This window comes from Semicossyphus pulcher, unplaced genomic scaffold, assembly GCF_022749685.1.
Source record: "Semicossyphus pulcher isolate SPU_LCO1_2020_fin unplaced genomic scaffold, fSemPul1.0.p SCAF_22, whole genome shotgun sequence".
NCBI lineage: Eukaryota > Metazoa > Chordata > Actinopteri > Labriformes > Labridae > Semicossyphus > Semicossyphus pulcher.
Genome location: NW_027211696.1, coordinates 14,362,117 through 14,386,977, shown reverse-complemented (window position 1 = coordinate 14,386,977; position 24,861 = coordinate 14,362,117). Strand labels below are relative to the sequence as shown.

The 24,861-nt window shown below is 41.4% G+C and overlaps 3 protein-coding genes across 4 annotated transcripts in view; 2 read left to right on the top strand and 1 right to left on the bottom strand.

Annotated features, from left to right (window-relative positions):
- LOC138601776 (kynurenine--oxoglutarate transaminase 1-like) lies at nucleotides 1-4,469 on the top strand. Its single transcript, XM_069672975.1, has 12 exons — nucleotides 1-53; nucleotides 939-1,086; nucleotides 1,189-1,338; nucleotides 1,430-1,516; nucleotides 1,600-1,725; nucleotides 1,846-1,966; nucleotides 2,045-2,121; nucleotides 2,198-2,287; nucleotides 3,774-3,960; nucleotides 4,034-4,110; nucleotides 4,236-4,322; nucleotides 4,416-4,469. Exons 1-12 carry the CDS (start codon nucleotides 1-3, stop codon nucleotides 4,467-4,469), a joined length of 1,257 nt encoding a protein of 418 aa, XP_069529076.1.
- A 2,045-nt stretch (nucleotides 4,470-6,514) lies between these two features.
- Nucleotides 6,515-21,368, top strand: plpp1a (phospholipid phosphatase 1a). Of its 2 annotated transcripts, none has more exons than XM_069672977.1 (6): nucleotides 6,515-7,040; nucleotides 12,021-12,172; nucleotides 14,090-14,370; nucleotides 16,935-16,992; nucleotides 18,932-19,108; nucleotides 20,093-21,368. In XM_069672977.1, the coding sequence occupies exons 1-6, from the start codon at nucleotides 6,983-6,985 to the stop codon at nucleotides 20,210-20,212; spliced, it is 846 nt and encodes a 281-aa protein (XP_069529078.1). In that variant the 5' UTR covers nucleotides 6,515-6,982; the 3' UTR covers nucleotides 20,213-21,368. The 2 variants fall into 2 exon arrangements, with proteins under 2 accessions (XP_069529078.1, XP_069529077.1); XM_069672976.1 differs by lacking the exon at nucleotides 12,021-12,172 and adding an exon at nucleotides 10,323-10,477.
- mtrex (Mtr4 exosome RNA helicase) overlaps nucleotides 21,090-24,861 on the bottom strand; it is a 29,344-nt gene continuing 25,572 nt past the window's right edge. Inside the window, exons 24-27 of the mRNA XM_069672978.1 lie at nucleotides 24,481-24,537; nucleotides 24,228-24,390; nucleotides 22,897-23,001; nucleotides 21,090-21,746 (exon numbers count right to left, since the gene is read on the bottom strand). Coding sequence (XP_069529079.1) covers nucleotides 21,694-21,746; nucleotides 22,897-23,001; nucleotides 24,228-24,390; nucleotides 24,481-24,537 — 378 coding nt within the window. The 3' untranslated portion in view covers nucleotides 21,090-21,693. The remainder of the gene's footprint in view (nucleotides 21,747-22,896; nucleotides 23,002-24,227; nucleotides 24,391-24,480; nucleotides 24,538-24,861) is intronic.

The following is a 24,861-nucleotide window of genomic DNA, read 5'->3' as shown; positions in this document are numbered from 1 at the left end:
ATGTCAGGACGACTTCATGCATGCAGAACAGACGGTGTGGATAAAAATGTTTGGTAAGTGTAGTGACAGGTGGACCTTTGACACCTGTGCGCTACCTTTTATAGGCTGTTTAGACGACAGCAAAGTTCAGTCAGTGTGTCAGCATACAGCTCACTGCTGTTTAGTGTTAATGAGTGTTAGAGTGAAAAAAGGTCACCCAGATAAATGGTGTTGGTGTGAGCAAAATAAATGGGGTTTTAGTACCCTGATTGAGACTGTGCATTTTTACCTACACTTATATTTTGAAGTGTATTTCTCAGTTAAACCCAACCATACTCCTGCAACATGGCTCCTCTATGAGTAGAGCACGTCATCTGGCGGAGGCCAGGGAGCTCGCTAAACTACAGTTCCTCAATAGGACGCCCGCCTCCGATGTCATGTCTCATTTAAAATTGTCGAGTTTGAAATGTAGACTGCAGACCTGCTGGATTCTGTACCGCTCTGAGCCGTTGCCTGCAGCGATCAATGTTGATTGCTTGACTGGAAAACGGTAGTATTTCACTCCTGCGTCTCTCGCTGGGCCGTTCCATTCAGAGGGAGGGGCGCAATGCACGCTGGGTGTTGTAGGAATGTAGAATGGGCAAAAGCACGAGCTGTTTGTACGACTTTCTCCTCAGCTATGGCGCTAATATCAGATATTATTGCTTCTAGCGATTACAGAGAACACCAGCTTTGACTGACAGCGGCTTTTTCCAGGGGCGAACTGCTCCTTTAAGTTCCTGAGTTTAAATACCAAAAAAAACTAAATTTTATGTGCATTAAGAAACTTGTTTCAGATATAACAATTAGAGTCCTAATAAGAGTCCTGCACATGTTTATTGATTACACTGTAGGAGGTTGAAGGAACATGGACGCTACATGATAATTACATGGCTTGACAAGCTGTTTCTCACCATCAGGGTTGAATTCACGCAGCTGGCAGCCGAACACAAAGCAGTGAACCTGGGGCAGGGGTTCCCTGACTTCTCCCCTCCCCAGTTTGTGACGGAGGCTTTCTGTAAAGCTTTGAGTGGAGGACCCCTCATGCACCAGTACACCCGGCCTTTTGTGAGTGTGCACTCCTGCACTTTAGTTTGATTTCAGTCATTTTGAAAAATATTAAAAGTGGATGCAGCTGGAGTCAGCTCGTGTTGTTTCTTCTTTCTTTAGGGTCACCCCTCTCTGGTGAACACGCTGTCTAAATTCTTCAGCAGGATTGTGGGACATGAGATCGATGCTTTCGAGGACATCCTGGTCACAGTTGGAGCTTATCAGGCTCTCTTCTGCGCATTTCAAGCTCTGGTTGATGATGGAGATGAGGTACGAAAACGAAGACAAGTCAGGTGAAATTTGTCTCAACCTAAATGTAATTCTAAGTATATGCTAAGAACTGAATAAATTTGTCTTTCAGGTCATAATCGTTGAGCCGTTCTTTGACTGCTACCAGCCGATGGTGCAGATGGCGGGAGGGAAGGCTGTGTATGTTCCTCTGAGACCGGTGAGTTGTGTGCAGCAGCCTTTGTCACCTTTTTATCTTTGTTTAAATTTAAACACTAACCTTTGACGATCCTCTTTTTCCAGAAAGTCCAGGCTGGCGCCGTCCTGTCCAGTGGAGACTGGGTTCTTTCTGCTGAGGAGCTGGCCAGTAAAATCACTCCTCGCACGAAAGCCATCGTTATGAACACTCCCAACAACCCGTTAGGAAAGGTCAGACATGAACCAGTGTACTGTCTCTTTAAAAGCCAGCTGGTGGATGCAACCTGTCTGCATTACTGGATACAATGTTTTCTTATGCATTAACACGTCATTTATCTGTATCTGTTACAGGTTTACAAGACAGAGGAGCTCCAGATGATTGCTGATCTGTGCATCAAGCATGACCTGCTGTGCATCAGTGATGAGGTGTACGAGTGGCTGACTTACGATGGAGCCAAGCATGTCAAGATCGGTGAGATACAGCCAACAGAATGCACATAAAGTATTAAGCTACTTACTTTTAAGTTCATTATCCTAATATATGTAACAGCCAGCCTTCCTGGGATGTGGGAGCGGACCGTCACGATCAGCAGTGCTGGAAAGACGTTCAGTGCGACTGGCTGGAAGGTAAATCACAGATTGGCTTGAGGTCCAGTATTTTGCTCTTCTTCATCACTCAGGATGTTCTGGTGCTTCCTTTCAGGTCGGCTGGGCCATCAGCTCTGGAAAGATCATCAAACGTCTGAAAGCCACGCATCAGATGTCTGTGTTTGATTGCGCAACTGCGGCTCAGGTAGACACATGATGCGTTAAACATTGTGGCACTAACACATTACATCATATGATTTGATCAGAACAGGCCTGAAATGCAAAGTCTGGAAAAAAAATCAAACAAATGATCCTCCTGCTGTTGTCTATCAACAATGTAAGTTAATTATCAAACTCTTCCTCCTGCGCCTGTGAAAAATAAATGAAATGTTCCTGAATATTGAATTATACTAACCTGGTCAACCCTGCCTTAACACAGTGACTGGTCTACTGTTACAGACACATGATTGCACAAAGAAAGGATGTTTCTTTTAGCTTGTAGCAAACATCAAAATGGTGCACATATGATACATGGCATTTTCCAGCCATCCATCCATCCATTATCTATACAGCTTATCCTGTTCAGGGTCACTGGGGGTGAAGCCTATCCCAGCTACATGGCATTTTAACACCTTAAATTGTGTTACTAGTAAACTTAAAATCCAATAACATTATATCAGCCGATTTGATTATTTTTAACAAACGTGTAAAACAGGGAACAATCCCCCTCCAAAAAAATCACTTCTTTTTAACACAGAACAAAACCAACTGTTAAGTGACAGTAAAAGAAGATAAAGATAGAAGATAAATTTCCCTCTGGGTCAATAAAGTATCTATCTATCTATCTATCTATCTATCTATCTATCTATCTGTGGATCCTGCATTATATATACAAATGTATCAAATTATTGTATGGAACAACATCTCATCGAACAAATCACTTTTTTTGTTATGATTTAGACTTTTTGGCACAATTTAAAGATGAAAAATCTACTTCTCAGTGCCCTCTGGTGGAGAAGCTATGCAATTGTCACACCTTTGCTAAATGACATCAAACCTTATTTATACAGTCTATGCATCAAACCCAATATCTCTACTGTATCGGAGCTCAGTAGCTGCACTTCCGGTTTCTGTGAGCATTGCGAGGAGACGGTAATCTACGGCTGGACAACCAAAGAAAAGATCGATGACTACAAATACAACTTCAAATACGAGAGAAAATATAAAGAAAAAGAAACTAAATTGACGCTCAGATGAAAGCAAACAATGTACAAATGAAAGTGAAGAAAATTACAAATTAGAACCATGACAAATAGAGCCAGCTGTAGACGTTTGGTTAAATCAGGACGTATGCCCCCGGCCTGTAAATACTGATTGTTACCTGTGGGTGGCGCAAAAGGACCTTAAGTTGGAACTTAAAGAATGAAATTCAGAATAATTAATACAGTCTATCATTTAGAATTTATATCATAATCATAAATGTCATATCTGCTTCTGCATATAATTAACTGCTTTACTACTGTGTGTCTCCTTTTTGGTGTTATCACATATTGGAAGCATTCTCATTCCTCCTCTTGAAAGTTTTATGCCCATAGTCCAGGTTTTAGTCATAGTCCAAAATTTCAAATTCCAACACATCATGCCTTTTTTTCCTTCTCTTTAATTTCTTCACCCGTTCCTGCCTTCAACAGGAAGCGGTAGCTCAGGGATTTGAGAGAGAGTACGAGCTGTTCGGGACACCAGAGAGCTACTTCCAGCAGCTGCCTGCGTTGCTGCACCACAAGAGGAACAAGTTGGCCTCGTGTCTGCAGAGTGTGGGTCTGCAGCCCATTATGCCCGAGGGAGGCTACTTTATGATCGCAGACATCTCCTCTGTCAGTGAGTGTCCCTAGTATTGATATTGAGTTGTGTCTTTGTGCTGCCTACTAAAATGAGATTTATTTTTTGACAGAGGTTGACTTAAAGGACCAGAGCACTGAGGATGAACCGTATGACTTCACATTTGTTAAATGGCTCACCAAAGAGAAGGTGAATATTGAACATTTTGGAAAAACGTTGACTCTATCTAAAGCAAAGACATATCTGCATGGTGTAGAGAAAAAGAGAAAACTTTGATTGATTTTTAACTCCATTATTTACCCTTTTTCCTGCAGGGTTTGGCAACAATCCCCGTCTCAGCGTTCTACAGTCCAGAGCACAGGAAGGAGTTTGACAAATACATCCGATTCTGCTTTGTTAAAGTAAACAGGCTTCATTTGATTCAAATGTTCTCCTCTACGTTGTGCTGTTCTCTGTCAGACTTCTCACAACATTTCACTCTCTTTGTCTCACAGGAGGACTCCACTCTGGACGCAGCAGAGGACATCTTGAGAAAATTTAGTCAGTAAAATAGCTGACAACGCTTAGTTTATAGTCATACCTGCCCATGTCCAAACCTCTATTTGTACAAGTGGAAACACAGAGGCTTTGGAAATAAAAGTCCTGTAAATGTCTTGAGCAATATTCTGTATTTAAAGCAATATGTATCTCTATTCTATTCTTCCACAACTACAGTAACTACATGTGTTTGTAATGTATCTAAAAAGGATTAATAAAGATTTTAACAACTGCACACTTAATTAAGTAACCATCAGTAACTCACTCTTTGCCTGATTTCTGTTTTAAAAAAAAGATTATCTAGCAATAAACTCTCAAAGTGGTTAAATCTCTCTCTTGCATCCTGATAGAAATTAATGCAAGAGAAGTTAATGCTGATCTATAGCAGTACTACAAACTTTTAAACGTATGTGCAGTTATGCTTTTTGGTTTAAAGGATAATAAACAACGAAAAAAGTCTTCGGTTGGAAATGGCTAAAACACGCCATCTACTGTTTTCAATCAGCCCTGGACCTTGCCAGTCGATGGTGACGTAGAGTCGAACGTTTGGGACAAAGTTACATAATGAAATATATATTAAAAAGATAATGTTAACGCCTGTTAATCAGAGGTGGGCGGTACACCCTCCCCCGCCCCGTCTTTGAGAGGCAGTCTGTGAAACTGCGCTCATTTTCAAATATATCCAGATCGAGACACGTCATTCACTAGAGTTGACACTATTTTTGCTAGCACACTGTGCATTACTCAAAAGTAAGATATTTGTCTTTCAAATGTAGTGGAGTAAAAGTTTCCCCCAAAAATGATACTCAAGTGAAGGACAGATACTCAAAAAATGTACTTAAGTACAATGCTCAAGTAAGTTTACTTCGGTACTGTCCACCCCTGGTCCTGGGTTCGATTCCCCGACTGGGGCCTTAATTTATATTTTCATTATGTGATAGAAGGTAGATTTAATCACTCAGACCTTGAGTTCAAATCTGACCTTCGCCAACATTTCCAACAGTCATTTAACAATACAATCATACACAAGTGAAATTATTTCAAAACTCCAAATGAATCCAAGCAGGGCAAGCAGATAGCTCAATGCATAGAGCGCCTGACCCCTGAATCAAGGGACACGTTCAGACCCGGATTCGAATCCGACCTCTGCCAGCATTACCAATTCCACCACAGCCATTTAACAATACAATTATGCACAACTGAAATGATGTCAAAGGGCCATTAAGGCTATGCAAGCACATAGCTCAATGGAGCACCTGCACCGTGTATCAAACCGTGCGTTTGCATCCTGGTTCATATCCAACTCTGGGCAAAATAAATAACCATATGGCTGCTACATTTCTACAAGTTATCATGATGTAATGGGAAATAGATATACTTGAATGGACACGTATTGCACAGTGGCAGGATGCTGCGGTGGTTATCACGGTTGACTCGCAGATTAAAGGTCCTGGGATCAAGGCTGACCAGGCCTTGTGTGAGTCAAGCTCGGTTGTCTTAGGTTCAAGGCTGGCTGCGGTTGTCCAAATTTAAAGGCTGGTTTGGGCCTTACCTGAATGGAGCTTGGTTGTAGGGGGAGTTATTACACAACTTTTATAGTCCAACAAAAAGCGGGATTATTTCTGCTTATTTGATTTGCCCAAATACAAATGCTGAAATTAATCATGAGGGATGGAAAGACTTGAGCATAGCAGGGGCAGTGCTTAGTGTTGTTCTTTTGTTAGGCAAATGTGATCATTTGCTATTTTTTTTCATTATTTCTAAGCAAGTGAAAATAGCACATTTTACACTGCTTATCCCAGGTGAAACCTGTTATTAGATCATCTATCCGACTTTGTTTGTGGGGGCAGGGTGAGTGGTGTCTTTCCATACACCTATAGAGATGTAAAGTGATGACGTCATTGGCCCATTAACGACAACAAAAGGACACGGACGCTCTTGGGTGCTTGGCGGGAGCGAATGAAGAATTGATGAAGGAATGAAGTTAAGCCCCATATTTCCGATGCTTCAGCCAGCACGTGAAAGCAGCACCACCAGGCCCACCGTCGCGGTTGTCTCGGCGTTTTCCGGGTCCGTCAAAACGGCTGCTACGCCACACATCGGCAGGGGACAGGTGTCCGTCCAAATGACCGGCCCCCCGCGAGAGTGACCGTTTTATTGATTTAACAGCAGCTTTAAGAACCAACATGGCAGACACGCGGAGCTATCGGCTCTGCTGCAGTCCACCGCCACCCACCAACAACAACATCAGCTGCAAGAGCAGCAACTGGACAGATTGTATCTTCTCATGATGTGTGCTTTCCTGCGGCCTGGGCGGTCTGTGTTCCTTTCGAGGGCGTCGACGTTTTATTGAGTTTGTATATCGTTTGCTGTTGCGGTTTTGTTATCTCACTCTATCGGGAATAACCGCAACAGGAGCAGCAGCGACGTCCCAAGGAGGAGCATCCCCCTGGTGTTTATTACGGGAGAGGAGGACGCAGTATCACAAGCCAGGGACTCGACACAGAGACAGACGAGAGCAAACATGTTTGAGGCGAGAGGAATCCCCTTTGTGGTGCTCGACATAGTCTGCCTGGTTCTAGGTATGTGTTCAATTACCCCTTTTTTCTCTGACTGCTGTGTGCTGTTTGTTAGTGCTATTTTTATTGCTATAAGCCGATTTGTGACTTGATATAATCCTGCTGTTCGGATATTGAACAGCTTGCCATCACGTGAAGGGAGTGGTGAATGTTTTGCCCACGAGTGAAGTTTCCTGTCGTTTTAATTTTAATCTATCATGGTACCAATAATCAGATAAATTGTAAAGTGTCATTTGTGTGCCTTTGGTGTTTTTTTTCCCGTAAAACAATTAAGAATAATATGTTCTTGGTTTCCATTGTATGCAAATTAGTGCAACTGCCAACGTCTTTTCATCATCGAATGAGTGCAATATTATCAAATATTATTATTACATAATATTGCACTCATAGTCATTTCTATATGCAATATAAAATTAACTGAATCCATAGTTTATGCCTACTGTTTCTGTTTCTATGTATACATGTCTGATTACTTAAACATCACCTTGAGAAACTTTGTTACAAATGGCATTTCTATCCTAAAAAGCGTGTTTTAACTTACAAGCAATGACACACTAAAGTTTCCTGATTCATGTAACCACGTTTTTTCCTTAGTCGGTCTAAAATCATTACACTGGAGGGCACTTGTACTCATAACAGACCTAAAACTGTAATCAGATCAAAATGTCTCAGTGTTTCAGTTCATTTTCCAGGTGTTATCTGACATCTAAACGTCTCTTTCAAATGTTACACAAGATCTGAAGGAGCGATGACACATGGATCTTTTAAAATAAAGTGTTTATATTTAAATATATGAATCACAATTTAAGTGCTCACAGTACATTTTTCCATTTTTGCACAGCAGGCAGAGAGTCCCTGGGGCTTACGTGCTTTTAGAATCTAATTATGAATGATCGATATGTTCCATGATGTGTCATAAAGTCGTAGCTCCCTTTGTTCAGCCTGCAGCATAGGCCTAATTTAAATATTTAGTTGTTGTATTAGACTGACAATATGTTACAGATAACCTCCAACCATGTTTTAACATATAAAAACTTTTCAAGTTATAACAATGTGTAGCTGTAAGTGCCTTAAAGCAGGACGTGTGTTTAACTAGAAGCAGCATGACTGCAGTTTGGATAACTGATGTCGAGGCAAACTTGATTATTCTCCTAATGACAGGGACTATTAGATTAAAACCAAGCATCCAGTCTGAAGATGTTTCCTACGTTCATGCACGGCTGCATGAGACTTAACTTACACATACATAAAGCAAGGTTTAGTTTGATAAATGTGAGAAATAAGAGGGTATTTTTTATCTTCTGGAGTGCACCATTTTTTCAACACAGAGATGAGACTCGTTAGAGTGTGACACGGCTGCTCGCCGCTGTTAGAAAGTGACTTCAGGCGTCCCGCAGTTGGCACTGTGTGTTTGTGTCCCGCCTTTCTGGCATTTCCAGCTGTTGTACTCAATCAACGTAGGACGGTATGGCTGACGGTGCCAACAGCTGCCGCACTGGCAGACAGAGCAGAAACACCAGACAGAATGAAAAGGCTGATTTAAAAGAAGTTTGTGGGTGACTGCGTATCTTCATGTGATGTCATGGCCTCTTACAGCTCAGTAATACACCCCGATTTTCTACTTGAATGGAAGAACAACTGCGACATTTGGCCCCCTACACAAAGGGCTAAAACAACCAGAGAAGCGACAGCAGCATAACATTCAGACTTTGAACTGTCAAAACCTATTAGCATAATCTGTTATCTTTATGGTATTATATCTGTCGGGAGTGCTTACGTCCACAGCTCCTTTGACAGCGCTGTGAGGCAGTGCTCGAACAGAAACACCTCATATCCCCCCTGCTGAAAAATGACATAAAGCAGAGAGTTTTTTTTAGTTCATGTGATGTATAATGTTGAGCTCAGTAATGCACGTTCTCAAAGGACATTGTGGCTATAATTTGTATTTTTCTTACAGTGAACAAACATCCTGAAAAGACCAAAGCTTACTATGAATTGACCTATAACAAACATTGTCTATGAAGCATATTTAAATGTGCCATTGACTTCCACTGTTGTCCCATAAGAATTGAAAACACATTATCTGAATATATTGGCTATAATTTGAATCTTTCCTACTGTTAACGAATGTCGCAAAAAGACTAAAATCAACAACTGATCCTGTTATAAGTATTGCTGGTGTAGCTAATTTATAGGTGCCATTGACTTCCATTGTTGTCCAAAAAGTATTGAAAACAAATCAACTGTAAATAATGACCAGGGTGCTATAATTTGTATTTTTCTTAAATTGAACAACGGAAATATTAAAACTTACAATAAATTGATCTATAACAGGTATTGGCCTTGTAGCTAATTTCTTTGTGCCATTGACTTCCACGTTTGTCCAAAAACTGGTAAAAAAACACATTGACTTCAAATACTGACTACAGCGCTATAATTTGTTTCTTTCTTACTATTAACAAGTGTCACAAAAAGACTAAAATTAACAAAGAATAGATCCTATAACAAGTATGTAGCTAATTTATTTGTGCCATTGACTTCCACTGTTAAACTCTTAGAGTGTAAGTCATGCATATGGCGCTTTAATTTATATTCTTCTTGCATTGAACAACTGTTACAGAAAATATTAAGTATTGTCCTTGTAGCTAATTTGTACATGCCATTGACTTCCATTGTGTCTCAAAATTGTAAATTATGCCTTCAGCACTATCTGTTTGTTTTCTTACAGTTAACAAATGGCACGGAGAAGATCAAAATTAACATTACATTGTCTGCAGTCACATCAACTATAAATGATGACCACGGTGCTGTAATTTGTAGCTTATTTATATGTACCATTGACCTCCATTTTTGTATGAAAATTGATGAAAAAAACATGACTCTAAAAATAGAAGTGCCACATTCAGTGCTGAAAATAGTACTAAATAAATTGACTTTTTGTGCCTGTTTGAGTAAAGTTTCCACAACTTTAATTATTTAGGCCTTTTTAAAAAAACATTTGGAATCTACTTTTAAAGATACGAGTCTTCAGTTGGAACAAATGTTATTAGAGATGGACAAATAAATGATTGTTTTTGGTCTTTTTAGTAAATAAATCAATAGTCAAATATAAAATAAAGCCAGCTTTCTCCGTAAACTGCTAGAAATGTTAGGTCTCTCATTTCTGTCATTGACTTCTACACTGATTTGGAGACCTGAATACTTTCTGTCAGCAGCCTCACTCTCTGCCGTGCCTTTTTTTTTTTAACCTTTGACCCTTTTCCTTCCTGATCTCTCTGTCCACAGGAGGTCTGCCTCTGGCGGCCTTTAACCTGGGTAAGATCCGCCCCTATCAGAGGGGCTTTTTCTGTAACGACGACAGCATCAAGTACCCTTTCCACCACAGCACAGTCACCTCCACAGTGCTCTACACGGTGGGCTTCAGCCTGCCCATTAGCTGCGTAAGTAGGAGTCACTCCAGGCAGGTTCAGTAATGACACATGACCATGGCAGACATGTTAACTGTCAAAAGCTGCAGGTGTAGCTAACGGCTACAAAGCATTCCAAGGTGTGCCAGGGCCTAATCGTGGTATGCACACTGTTTTACTGGCACACCTACATGGAAAGAAGCTATTATTATCAACTACACTTGTTTTTTATGCGGTGACAAGTCAAAAGACAAAAGAGATTCAGTTCCACTCAGAGCCTAATGTAGGATATATTCTGAAAGTTTAACTTCCTGTTTGATACGGCAGAAGATCATTTAAATTATTCAGTAGCTGTTACAAAAGCTACCTGCTTTTGAAACCAGAGAAGATCAGTTCGATCGAGGCTTTTGTTCACCGACATCAGCTGGAACAGTTGAATAAAAAGCTAAAGGCAAAGGAGGATGTCCACTTAAAAACAAGCACTACAAAATAAAGCAGTAGGAGGAAGCGTTAAATCCTGCTGCGTCCACACATACACACACACACACACAAAGAAACACCTAAGCTACTACAGCAGATACTACTACAGATTTAATCAACTAATAGGTTAATGTTTCCTTTTCTTAAAGACCCAAACCACAAGTTTATTCAGCCATGGCTAATGAGTTAGCCGTGTGCTATTTCTATCTCAGAAAATATGGATAATTCGATTTAAGCAGGGCAGGGGTTCCTTTTCCTTTAAATGTAATTAGTGCAGCACACATGCAGGCTGCGTGCTGTGTCCGTCTGTTCCTTAAAATAGCTGGAATGCTCTCCTGGAACAGAAAGGTTGTTTTTTCTGGAGATCGACAGAGGCCGGAAAGTTCTGCTGGTGTCTTTCGCTTATCTGTGTCTCGCGCCGTTTATTCCTTCGTAGTATCACTGATTCATCTCTTCTGTCTGTGTCTTGGGTCTTTTATGTATCACAGCCTAACACTTCTTTTTCACTCTGAGTCAAATTTTTAACAATTTCTTCATGGTTCACCGTCTGTGGGAGAATTCAGAGCTGGGATTGGTTTGAGTAAGAGGTTAAGTGAGAGGAACACAAAGGCCAAGTGTTTCCAGGTAGTGTATGAGAAAGTTTGTAACCAGTGTGTGTTTCGGTCACGTCTGTGAGACCCCTTCTGACGCGGTCAGCTCGCTGTGGGTTTGTTGGTTAGACATTAAACCGAAGGAACTGAAGCCACACTAGAAACACAATCTCTCATGACAAAATCCACCTGCTGCACGAAAGGAGATAGCAACAACCTTTTCAGTAGGGCTCAGTAACCTGCTCAGAAATGTCATTTTTCTGCAATTAAGTTTGTAATTTCTGTATTAACATTCACTCTTTATCCTTTTTAACCCGCCTGTTGCCACGGCAACACTTTTAACCATTAACAATTGCACCCTGATGTTCCTGAAAAGGGGCAAAGGACGCTGCCGCTTCAGAGGATGCAACATGGCCGCTGTCTCCTGCAGACAGTGTTGCATCTTGGGTAGACATGATCTTGTAACCTGTATTTTTTTATGTTTTCTCTCATTGCTTCTCTGCCAGTTGGACTCCCCTTTCTAATACTCACTGTGCAGCACAGTCCTTACCGCCGAGGCTTTTACTGTAACGATGATTCAATCAAGTACCCGTATAAAGAAGATACCATTTCTCACCAGTTGTTAGGAGGTGTTATGATTCCCGTCGTGATACTCACTGTAAGTGCACCTGTCTTGTTTGCTGCTAACACTTCTCTTTTGTGTTTGTCAATCTCACTTAATCACTTCTTCCTGCTTACGACATCTACATTTCCTCTTAATCCACGGTTGTTGCTAAAGACATTATTCAGTAATGTATGTGTGTTTTTCCCTGCTTGCATAAGCCACCACTGCTGTTTATTTTCTAACCGCATGCTCGAGGATGCAGGATTCTTACTGCATGTTCTTCTAGTGTCTTTCACCTTTTTTCACAACTTTCTACATTTGAAGATGAAACAGAAAAGACTTTTATTTTGAAACTCCCCTGCCCTAAATTTGTCTCCAGCTGCCGCAGACAGACACTCAATACGGCAGATGTGAAACTCTTTAGAGGCAGTGCAGCGGGGAACTTGGTCACTTGATTCTGAATGGAATTGAAAAAATGTGATCGGTCAATTCATCAACCGTGAAACGGTTACGGAAAGAGTTTCCTTTCTGCTGGTTTTATCTGACTTCCAACTTCCATAAAGTTAAGTTAAGCAGCTCTTTGAGGAGCAAACACCTTTAATCTTTTAACAGGAGTTGTTGGGTAACCTATTGAAAGCTTTGAATGATAGCAGACCAGGAGCTTTTATGTATAATCCTCTGGGCCTGTTATCTGAATGTAGGGCTGGGAAACAAACTCATTCACAAGCATCTGAACTACAACACTCATAACAAGAGATATTTATGAGTCATTCTTCTGTAGTAGTATCACAAATATCACATACAATACAAACCACACACACAAGATAAAAGTGTTTTACTATTAGATCTAATTGAGGCATTCATTGAAACGTTTAGATCACACCATATTATACATGTTTGTTATTTTAAGTGGACATCATCCTTTTGCTGTGGTACCTCTAACATTATGTACAAGTTTAACATGTTTTCTTGTGAGCATTAGATTAGAAGATAAAAACTACTCTCATATCTGTATGTTAAAAAAGGGACGCCAGGAGGCGGCTAGCTTAGCCTAGCATAAAGACTGGAAACAGGTGGAAACAGCTAGCATGACTCGGTCTAATGGGATTTGCCAAGTACTATCTCTAATGTTGTATCTTGTTTATTTAATCAGTGAAGTGGTGCTTACAGGCTGATTTTGTGAGCCTAGCTTACAGGCTAGCTTGGCTAGCTGTTACTGACAGAGCCAGGCTAGCTGTTTCCCCCAGTTTTCAGTCTTTATGCTAAGCTATGCTAACATACTGCTGGTTTTAGTTGCAATTGACCATACAGACATGAGAGTGTTTTATCATTTAAAGGTATAATCTCGAAGATTTTCATGTTAAGTCACCATCTTTCGCCGAATGAGGTAACAACATGATTAAAGCCTTAGTATTTGCCGTTTTACAGACTGGGTGTCCGTGGCGACTTTCGCGGGAGAAATCCCAAGCGGCACCCATTAAGTGACTTGTTTTCCATCACCCAGCAGTGGTTGGTCTGCCAGAGAGGGTATCTACTATGGCAAACAAAGAAAAGATCGATGACTTCCAAAGAAAAAGAAACAAATTTGACGCTCAGATGAAGGCAAACGGCCTAAAAAGGAAAGCGACCGTCAGCCGACCAATCAACCAATCGTCAGTTGAGGGAAATCAGGAGTTACAACCACAACAAAGGGAGCAACTGTAGACGTCTGGTTTCATTGGGAAGTGTACCCCCGCAATTTCAGTTTATCGCCATTAGGTGCCGCCAAAGAGAACAAAACTGAAATCTTCGAGATTTAATCTTTAACTATGGGCAAGAAAGCAAATATGTAATATCTCCAGGTTTTTGTGTGAAATTGGTGAAATAGGCTGAATTATTTTAGACCCAGAATATTTAGTTGTTTCTTCATTGTTCATGTTAGTCTTGTACTTCAACACGAGCCTCTAACTCTGTCTCCTCTCCTCCTTACAGATGATCTTTGGCGAGTGCCTTTCAGTTTATCTAAAGCGCATCAAATCCAAGTCCTCTTTCGGCAGCTACCTGTCGTCTCTTTACAAAGCCATCGGCACCTTCCTGTTTGGTGCGGCGATGAGCCAGTCTCTGACCGACATAGCCAAGTATTCAATCGGCCGGCTCAGGCCGCACTTCCTGGACGTGTGCAAACCTGATTGGAAAACGATCAACTGCTCGTCTGGGGCTTATATTGAAGAGTTCACCTGCACTGGAGACGCGACCATGAGCAACGAGGGCAGGTGGGTTTTGTTAGACCCCAAAACTTTGACCTTTGACTTTTAATGTAGAGTTGCAACCAATTATACATTAGTTGGTCAACAGGATGCTACAAGTAGTTCTGTATTTAAAATTGCGGCACTCTAGGTTCCTGTTTTGCTGCTCAACAAAGTGACTTGTGCGTTGTTTGGCATCATACTCACTGTGTCAGTACAGAGGTTAAACTATGTGTCATCAAACTACTTATGAATGATTATGTAATTCATGCTGCTGGTTAACACATTGTGCCCTGCCAAAGTGAAGTTGCGCAACATTTAATTTCTAGTAAGACTCTTCACACCGATGACATGAGGCTGTGTTTTTAGCAGCATATGTTTGCAGCACACGACGGCATGGGTCAAGTAACCTGGCAGGACTGTAAAGCTTGTTTTGATTAAAGGTCTGAGTGCGTTATCAGTGCAGAGCAGAGGGAAGTGGGAGGAGAGGATATCCACTTCTCGTTCTGGTATAGAAAAAGCCCGCACGAGTAACAATTATAGACGCAGAGGAAGTGAATAGTGACATCAGCTGCGTAGATTGTATCATTGTTAAAAGAGCTTATTATTGGCTATGAGGAACTTTCTACTCTATTCTATTTAGTTACTAAAAATACTTAAGGATAGAGTCTGGGTGGAAATGTGCCCACCCACTCTGCCCTAAGGGCTATCTATTTTACATCTACCAGGGTGTGGTAGCGTTTCTCGATATTTCCTGGAGCTTTGTTATTATCTGCCGTGTAATGCAGCAGAACGAGGCAAACATTTTATCAGCAGGCCAAAAGAATCAGGTCCGTTAATTTAAAGCCGATATCCAGGGCTTTTTAGATTCACGTCAGGACGTATTATATTTCCAGTGTGGCCCTGTTAGAGCTAATAAGGCCAGCAGGACAGGGAAGGGCACATCAGGGTGGCCTGTGCCAGATCATCTTACTGTAATATGATTCCTCCATGGCTGAGTTTAACTTCCCTACGAGAGGCGAGGCCGGTTGTGTGAGCAGGATGAGGGTTTCTTTATATTGAGGAGGCAAATTTGCCAGATGGACTTAAAGGTTAAACTGAGATGAAAAATATTACTTTCCTTGTAAGCTGCCAATCTGTAAGGCACCAATAATTGTTTCGTCTATTGGATGTTAATAATATAAAATGAGTGGAGGCTTCCTGCAGCTACTAAGTTGCATGTCAATGTGGAGTTCGTTCACCCTGAAATTGTATAGACTATTTATTTAACTGAAAAAACTGGGTTCCTTCTTTTGTAATAAAACAATATGACTGTCAGGTTAGCAGCAGGGGGCAAAGAAGTACTTACCTAAGTATAAACACCGGCACGTAAACATGCTCACAAAAACAATGCTAAGTTAATGTTTAGAAGGTATGACGTAACTATAGCCCTTTTTACGCTGCGGTTCCGCCTCAGCGCCGTAACGAAGCTCCGTCCTCATGCCACCTTTGTCATTCTTCATTGGACCACGCAACGTCAGCGTAAAGCTGCCCCGCTGTGTGTTTTTAAATAGCGTTTCGGAGCTAAACGTGCGCGAGGTGTAAATAAACAGCGCGTGCTTCAAATACACACACACTGCGCTGCACTGTTTCGCCACAGACGCTTCTGTTACTACTTCCGGTGCCGGCTCAGAGGCGGAACGACTTCGCCCCACCATTACGTCTTCGTGCGCTCTACATAGAAGACGGAACGTAAGAGAGGCGTAATAATCCCGCCTTGAACTGGCAGTGTAAAAAAGGCTCATGTCCACCATCGTAGTTTAGCCTGTTAGCATGCTAAAATGTTGTAATTTGCACTAAATAGAAAATATACCTGAGGCTAATGGAGCTTTATGTTGACATATTTCACCAGACCAAAGAAAACTTTGAGGCTGCTGCTGACCCTAAATTAAAGTTAAATCATAACAAAAGTTATTACGTTTCATCCTCCTGGGAATCTGTTACAAATTTAATCGCAATCAATCAATAGTTGTTGAGACATTTCTGTCTGGTAGGTTGATTGACCAGCATTGTTATTTCCACAGCTGGCACGGCTAAAAAATACTCACAGCGAATGATAGACAGTAAAACTCTCCACGTCTGTAGTAGCACAGCAGGTTTATTGTTGTATAACTTAGTAGAGTATCAACGATCTGATCGCATCTTATCTTCTACACGATGAAGCCCCCACCCTCATCGCATGCGCACCAAATAAGCAGGTGTACAGTTTAATTTGACACTGTGTGTATGTATTCATAGTTGCCGTGTAGACGTGGTCCAGACAACAGTATAAAAAGACAGCACTGTTATTATAAACAGGTGTAACCATGGCAGGAGGTGGGGGCTGGAGGGTCTTTTTTTTTTAGCTCCTGCTCTCCACAACATCCTTCACCATCACTCTCCGGAGTCCCTTCTCCAAACACACTTACCTGGATTTTGTTATGTGATGTGTGTTGTGGTTTTGATACCTGTGCCTATTGTGTAACACGATGCCCCAGTTGTTTTGTTTGTTTGCTGAAGTATAATCGAGCACATAGCAAAGTGTTGAGCCATGCTTTTTCTTTGTGCTGCAGGCTTTCCTTCTACTCCGGACACTCCTCCTTCTCCATGTACTGCATGCTCTTCCTGGCAGTAAGTACTTAACCCACATATTGATCTGCATATCAATCAGCGTTTACTTATAATTCATACATTTTATCTTTGGCCTCCTGCTGAGAGACAGATTAGAAGGTTTATGCCACTCCCACATGCGTCTAGTAAATTCATGAAAAGTCGGTTAGCTTAGCTTAGCATTAAGTCTTAAAACAGGGGAAACAGCTGCACCTGGCTTTGTCCAAAGGAAATCCGCACAAAAAAAAAAATCTATTAATGTCGCTTTGGAGTCTAACAGGGATTTATGTCCTGGACTATTTCTTGGCTGAGCCCAGTGATTTCCCCTCTAACGTTTTATAAAGAAGTCAGTTAGCTTAGCATTAAGATCTGAGACAGTCACAAGTGAACTTTAGTTTTTGGTATAAATTAAACAAACAAGATACGTGTTAGATATTGAGCTTTAGAGAGTGAGTCAGCTTTAAAATTCTGAAACTTCTGGACAACACAAGCCTAGCGGTTACCCCCTTTCTTTTTGCTAAGCTAAGCTAACATTCTGCTAGCTGTTGTCTTTCATTTCATAGGCAGATATAACATTGATCTTCTCATTTGACTAGCTCCCAAAAAAGTCAAACACTTGCTTTGAATGTAAGACTACACCCAATTGCATGTTAGCTTAGCATTAAGACAGGAAATAGGGAAACAATACAATCACCTGATTGGAAAACTTATGGACTTTTAAGTTTAATTTGGATATATCTTAGCTTTTCCCCTCTGTTTCCAGTCTTTATGCTAGGCTAAGCTAACAGTCCTCTGGCTGAAGCCTGACGGACAGACGTGAGATTAGTGACTCTTCCCGCCGAAAGTGTAGAACTATTGCTTTGAATTAAAGAGTACACAAATTTGCGTGTTAGCTTAGCATAAAGGCTGGTAATGGTGGCTGCCTTTAAACAGAGCCAGGCTAGCTGTTTCGTCAACCTAACACCTTTAAACATTCTTATAAGATACTTTTTTGGCCCTTCCTTTATTGAGGATAATAATAATAATTGTACTTATTCTTCAGTTATAGAGTTAGGATGGAGTCAGAAACAGGGAAAGAGAGAGTGGGGAAGACATGCGGCAAAGGGCAGATGATCTTGTTGACCTTGTTATTATCAGTATCACTGCTCTGCTCAAAGATTTGCAGCTGCTTTGAATACCCTCTGTTTGTTCAGAGCCCAGCCCTGATAAACTTTATAGGCTGCTGATTCATTCAATACCAGCAGATATAAATAGACTCAGGGACAAAGTCCTGGCACCAACATTAAACCCCCCCCCTGCTTGGAGGAAAAGAAACCACAGCTCACATTTAACATTCTTCTCTTTTCTCTGAATGCCAATGAAGTAACAGCGTCACAATTAGAGGCCTCAGGTAGTGAAGCATGGATCTGCATGAAGCGGCTACGCTTATTTGTCCTTTTTTTAAAAACAGCACCGACACACCCTGTTTATGATACACACAAAATGTTGGTGTCTGCCACAGGGGAATACTATGCTCAGCTGATCAGAGATATTTTCATGATAGAACATCCGTCTGCAGGGGGAGGGTGATATTTCATTGTAAGATTACATAATAGTTCTTCCTCAAGATAATAAAAAGCCTATGTTGTACTCATTACTTTATCAGTTAAATACGTCTTCTTAAGATCAGATGGACAAAGGGATTTATTAAAATAATTTGTACATTAAAAAAAAAAATATGCTGGAAATGAAAATGCACGAGTCATCTGCAAATGAGTCATCTGAAAATCAATGTAGCTCATTTCCCTGCCACTTTAGCAGGAATGCTTCCTGCAACAATGACCATGCACAATCTTACCAAACCTACAATAACGCTCTGTGTCTTAGCTGTAATGATAGATGGTGTCACACTTTCATTTACTATGACTCTAAACAACGCTGCTCTACGTATTAAAAAGTCCTTTTCCTGTGTCTTTCTCAGCTCTACCTGCAGGCTCGTCTCCAGGCCGAATGGGCGAGGCTGCTGAGACCCACAATCCAGTTTTTCCTGATCGCTGCCACCGTTTATACCGGATTATCACGGGTGTCCGATTATAAACATCACTGGAGCGATGTGCTGGTTGGACTCCTGCAGGGTGCCCTCATGGCGCTCCTGGTGGTAAGTCATGTGTGGAAAGTTTACTTTGCAATTAAAGGAATAAGTTCATAAGGCGAGTGATTTTTTTTGTTTTGCGTTAGTTGAGCTAATATTGGTGCTGGAGCATTTTATGGGATATATTTTGAAACCTGTGGCAGTTGTCTGTTCATTTAGGAGCTGACAGAAAAATAAAGAGTAGTTTGCGCAGTTAAGTCTTACTACAACTTCGGCAGACAGTAGAAGTTGCTGGTAGGCTTATTTTTTAAATCCACCCATCTGCTCTCATTATACGAGATTGAAGCCAAAATAGCTCCCGTGATCGATGCTGCTATCTTGCGATGGTGACGTCATTTGGAGCCAGAGCTGTGCAGTAGAGATCGGCAGGTGGAGCTGCTGTAGCAACTTCCGCTAACCAAAACACACGCTTAAATTAGCGGAAAAAACCCCAACAGGCATCCCGCACGGCGGCGTATGTAACAGCAGAACAGCTTCTTTGTGTTGGTCTCCTCTCCACTCTGCTAATCAGGAACAGATCGGCTGCAGGAGCCGGATTTGTCAACAGAGCTGTCAATCATCCTTTTTACAGCATCCAATAACTAATAAAAACACTTGGACGTAAATCAGCATGATAAGAACTAACTATAATGACAGAAACCATGTTTGAGAAAAATGTTTTAGACGTGTATTTTGATTTTATAGTTTGACTCATGTCCCATCTGTTAACATGGAGGAGGCGGGCTTTATGACCTATACTGCGATAGAGAGGTTTTGGCTTCACTTTTAGGGAGCTGTCATGTCGGCCATCTTTGTTTCCCCCATTCTATTTTAATGCTAACATAACTCATTCATTTTTAAAACATAGACTGATATGTGTTCTCTTGTGGATAAGTGTGGTAATAGATCTTTTCATGTAGCTCTTGTCAAGAAAGCAAACAAAATCTAGCTATATCTCTAAAATAGCATCTGATATGCCATACTGAAAACTTATCTGCATGTCTGTCGCAGGTCTTCTTTGTGTCCGACTTCTTCAAGCCACGCGTAGCTCCCCGTGAAGAGGCAGACATCCCTCACACGACCCTGCAGGAGACCCCGACAAACGGAAACCACTTCGAGAGTCCAAACTAAGCTAATGGAGGATGATGAACTCTGCTCTGTCCGAACGCACACCCAGGATCCCAGCTCTGCAGCCTTTCATCTCACGCAAATTCCCATCCAATACTCCTGCATGGATTTACAGCTTATTACTTAAAGGACGCTGGTGGAGACTGTATACCCAAGAAGAACACCTCAGGCCTGTTAGGAGATTTAAAAACTTTTTGATTTTAGGAAATTTCGTCCACCAACTCTCCAGCTGAAGGGAAAGCTGCAAGACTGCCTGTCAGAGACTTGTAAATATGCTAAACAGGCCGAGATGGACGTAAATTAGGGGCTGGAGATTCTGCAGGACAGGAAACTAACAATTTATTCATGTTTGTGTCTACTGAGCTGGTGGGAAGACTTACCTGCACGTGCCCACTAAAGGGTCTGACCACTGCTGGGAAAGAGAGAGAGAGAGGAGGGTTGGCAACCTGTGAATGTAACCTCGCTTTGTGCTTTTTCCTGACCTGGACTCAGTCTGCTCAGGGATCTGATGTTTTAGGTCCAGCACCCTGGGACGTCCTAGTCTCACGACTTTGCTGCCTTAAGGTTCGGTGTTAATTAAAAGGGCTAATTTAAGAGAGGAATGTTTGCTTCTAAAGGCTAAAAAGTGCTGATGGCTAAAGCTAATCGCATCCTGAGCTGCTGACTCCAGGTCACCGCCGCCGCCGCCGCCTTATTCTCCAACCGTCTAACCCCAAAACAGCCGATGAGGAAGCTCGACTTGCATCATGTTTGGTTAGACGGTTGGAGAGTCTCCAACCGTCTAAATCCCGCGTTGCCTTTGCTGGACTGCTACTGCTGCTATCACAGCTCCCTGTGTATCTAAGAACTAATATAAACATCAAGTGAACATACGACAACGTGCTTTTATATCATCTGTATGTAAGAACAAAAAAATCGTCATACAGACTTTTATTGAAAAAATGTTACAAATATGTACAAATGTGTAAAATAAGAAAAAAAAAAGAGGAAAAATAAAGCCATTTTACTTATTCAGATGAACTCAGATGAAACTAACTTGTTTGACTGTTTGATGGATGATGTCATAAAATCAAAGCCTGACTTGTTTGTATCAGAATTCTGTCATATTATGAACCACTTTGCTTGTGTAAGCAGAACAAAATAAAAGCATGAATGTTCAGTGTGTTCTGGCCACAGCGATGCATTCACTGACATGAGACTGTTCACACTCTCAGACATTTATATAATGCAGAATTCCTACAAAACATCAGGACATAAGAAGGGTCAGAAAAGTTGTGAACAGAAAAGTGACCTGAAAGATGAATAAATAATTTTTTCAACTGAAACCAATTAAACCAACATTTGGGAATAAACAGCAAAATCTTTAAGCCCATGTGAACAGAGGGACATCGATTGGGTTGATAATGACTAAAAAGGTAAAGAAAATATTCAACAGCTTTTATCCTCTAATAGCGACGGCCTAGATATTAGTAAGCTGTGAGTCATTATAGGTAGAGACTGGCAGCAAATACGATATCCCTCTTGATCTTCGTTATCCCTGCAGAGACACAGAAATTAAATCAGAATTATTAGAGTATCTTTTGGGTCTTTTATGCCTTTATTGACAGAGAGGACAGTGGATAGTGTTGGAAAGAGGGGAGGAGAGAATGGGTGATGGTACGTGGCAAGGGGCAGAAGTTGAATCTGGGGCTGCCAAATCGAGGACTATAGCCTCTGTAAATGTTCGCCGATTTTCAACCTCAGTCCTATCAAGCTATTATGGGGAGCTAATGCCATTATGGTGGGAAAAAAAGCAATTTCTATTTGTGTCTTTGGAGGACGCTATCCGCTTCTCCAATGGGTCCTGGAAAACCTCCACCAGACTACGTAAAACGCGTCATCTGGCGGAGGCCAGGGAGCTCGCTAAACTACACTTCCTCAATCTAGGACGCCGCCTCCGATGTCATGTGTCGTTCAAAATCGTCAGGTTTGAAATGTAGACTGCAGACCTGAAGATTTTTTAGACGATCCACCGGTATATTCTCGTTGTATTTCCGATTCTGTACCGCTCTGAGCCGTTGCCTGCAGGGAAAACGGTCGTATTTCACTCCAGCGACTCTCGCTGGGCCGTTCCTTTCAGAGGGAGGCGCGCAATGCACGCTGGGTGTTGTAGGAATGAAGAATGGTGAAACCACGAGCTGTTGGTACAACAGCTATGGCGCCAATTTCAAATGTTATTGCTTCTATCGATTACAGAGAACACCAGCTTTGACTGACAGCGGCTTTTTCCAGGCGAGAATTCCTCCTTTAACCACTGAGACATAATTTGTCACAAATTAGAAGCTTAAGATGAGCAGAAATTTCCAATATCGATATATATTTTGCAATTACTGGTACAAAAACATTACTTTTTTTTTACCTTTAGAATTATAACTGTTTTATCACATTTATAAATCATGTTAAAACTTTAAAGGCTGTCAGGCAATGCATATTGTATGTAGGACTGCAAGTATATTATTTTAATCATTAATAATCTGACATTCTTTCACAAATTATTTTGGTAATACAACATCAGAATAAGGAAAAATGTATTAAAAATGTTTATAACAACATCGTGAGTGTCTCGGAGACCAAGGTGAACCAAACATTATTCACACTTTAGAGGCTGGAAACAGTGAACTTGTTTAAAAATTAAAGAAATCTCTCACCTTCAGCAAACTTGTTCTCCAGCTCAGTGTTGCCTATGGCCTTGGCTGCAGAGCACATTTGTCTCAGCACCTCCTCCAGACGGCGCATGCAGCGGATGATGCTCCCTACACACGACAGACACAGACACTCCTGGATTAAATTCCATTGTTCGTTCATAATTCATGTTTGGTGGCAAAATAAGATCATCCTGGAGGAACCTGCGCCCCAACTACTGTGGCTGAACAATCCCAGCTCTTACCTTAAACCTGACAAACACATTACTGTGTCATTTCCAGAGAAGAAACGTGTTTAATTGGAACACTTAATTCATTCCAATCAACTGTATTTGTTGCATAGACACCTTTAGTCATTTAATTAATTAATAAAGTAGGTTTGTTTAGATTGAATAAAGTGTTTCTGTCAAAGACATTCTAATTGACAAGTAAAGTAAAGCAAGTTTATTATCTCTCTCTCCACACGACACATCAAATACTCCCTCAAGTTCCTCAACTCTCCATTTCCTTCCTGTTACGATGACTTATGTGTTTCAAAACTCAGACGAACGTGCGCGACACATAAGCGTCACGGCAGCATCTATTTTGCAATCTACACTGGCTGAGACCACAGCAAAGATGAGTCACAAAGTTAGCCAATTGTTGTTGGGTTTCCTGGCCATAAATAGGGATGGCAGTGACGAATCGAAGTTGGCCAAAATGGAGAGATCACATGGTTTAACATGGATTCCTTTGTTGTGGACGTGTGTTGACATAGCAGTCAATGGCGTTCTACACTTCACTGACGCGCAGCAGCGGGGGAAAAAAGGCAACAGGAGCAGTAGAAAATTACTCGCGTACTACGCCCGCCTCCCGTGCAGCATACGCGGCTGCTGGAGACTGCAGCATTGAATAACATTGGAGTGGGTCTGTTTGGCACACGCGTGTCTGTGCCTGTGCCTGTGCAGATTCTCAGTTAAGGTCACAAGACAAGAAAAATCTGACAGGTCGTGACATGATAAATGAGGCAGCTAAAAGGAAAAACTGCTCTCTGAGCTTTCATTCAGAAATAAAATATCTGACACTTTCGCTTATTTGGCTTCAACATGTTTTTAATACTTGACTGAGCCTTCCTAGAAGATAAGAAGTTTAGGAGTCAACAGTTTCATCTTTACGATGCAATGAACTTTATTCTGTTTGATAGGAGGTTAAATATTAAACTCAGATAAATGCAGGAAGGAAGCATAAAGAAGCTTAAAACTATAAAACTTACTAAATAAAGCTTGTATCAAGAAACACTTCAAGATTGTACCTTGATTGTAACGCATCTAATGAGGGAATGAATGCGACGTGCTCACCTTCAAAGACGTCGGTCATCTTGCAGATCTGAGCGAACGTGGCTCCGTTGGCCCAGGCGTACACCACGTCCATCAGGTGAGGCTTGAACTGGTTCAGGTACGTCTCCTCGTCCACCTCCAGCTTGGCGTCTGCAGAGACTTTGGCTATGCGCTTTGCACACTCCTGAACACAACACGAACAACAGCTTTTTACTATTTCACTAACTTCAAACCACTACTGATTAAGAAATGAACAAAATCTACGTCGGCTCACCTGCATTTGTCTCAGAGGAGCTGCTAGTTGTTCCGTTAGTTTTGGCATCTCGCTGGCCTGCAGGGAAAACAATATGGTTGATGTTGTGATGGCTGCAAACTTTATAGTCCAAACTCAAGGTAAGGACAAATTCTCTTGCCTCCCTTGGCCCTCTCTTTCAGATGCTTTTATCTAAAATTCAACTCGTAAATAATAACGAAAAAAAATGAGGCTGCTGAGATTCCAAACATTTGATCCGGCTCATCTTTGTAGCTTTAAGTAATCAACATATGACTGACCATGTAATCAGTATCAACGTTTGGCTCCTCACAGTCCTGTCTCTCACAGGATCAGGGGGTTCTTCAAGTCCACATTGGGAAAGACTCACTCAATCAATTCAAT

Bases quoted from the DNA above. Each gene is read 5' to 3' on its own strand.
- LOC138601776 (XM_069672975.1), top strand. From the start codon at position 1: ATGTCAGGACGACTTCATGCATGCAGAACAGACGGTGTGGATAAAAAT. The intron at 1,087-1,188 runs GTGAGTGTGCAC...TTCTTTCTTTAG, and splicing joins ACCAGTACACCCGGCCTTTT to GGTCACCCCTCTCTGGTGAA. The intron at 1,726-1,845 runs GTCAGACATGAA...TATCTGTTACAG, and splicing joins CCAACAACCCGTTAGGAAAG to GTTTACAAGACAGAGGAGCT.
- plpp1a (XM_069672976.1), top strand. From the start codon at position 6,983: ATGTTTGAGGCGAGAGGAATCCCCTTTGTGGTGCTCGACATAGTCTGC. The intron at 7,041-10,322 runs GTATGTGTTCAA...CTCTGTCCACAG, and splicing joins CATAGTCTGCCTGGTTCTAG to GAGGTCTGCCTCTGGCGGCC. The intron at 10,478-14,089 runs GTAAGTAGGAGT...TCCTCCTTACAG, and splicing joins TCAGCCTGCCCATTAGCTGC to ATGATCTTTGGCGAGTGCCT.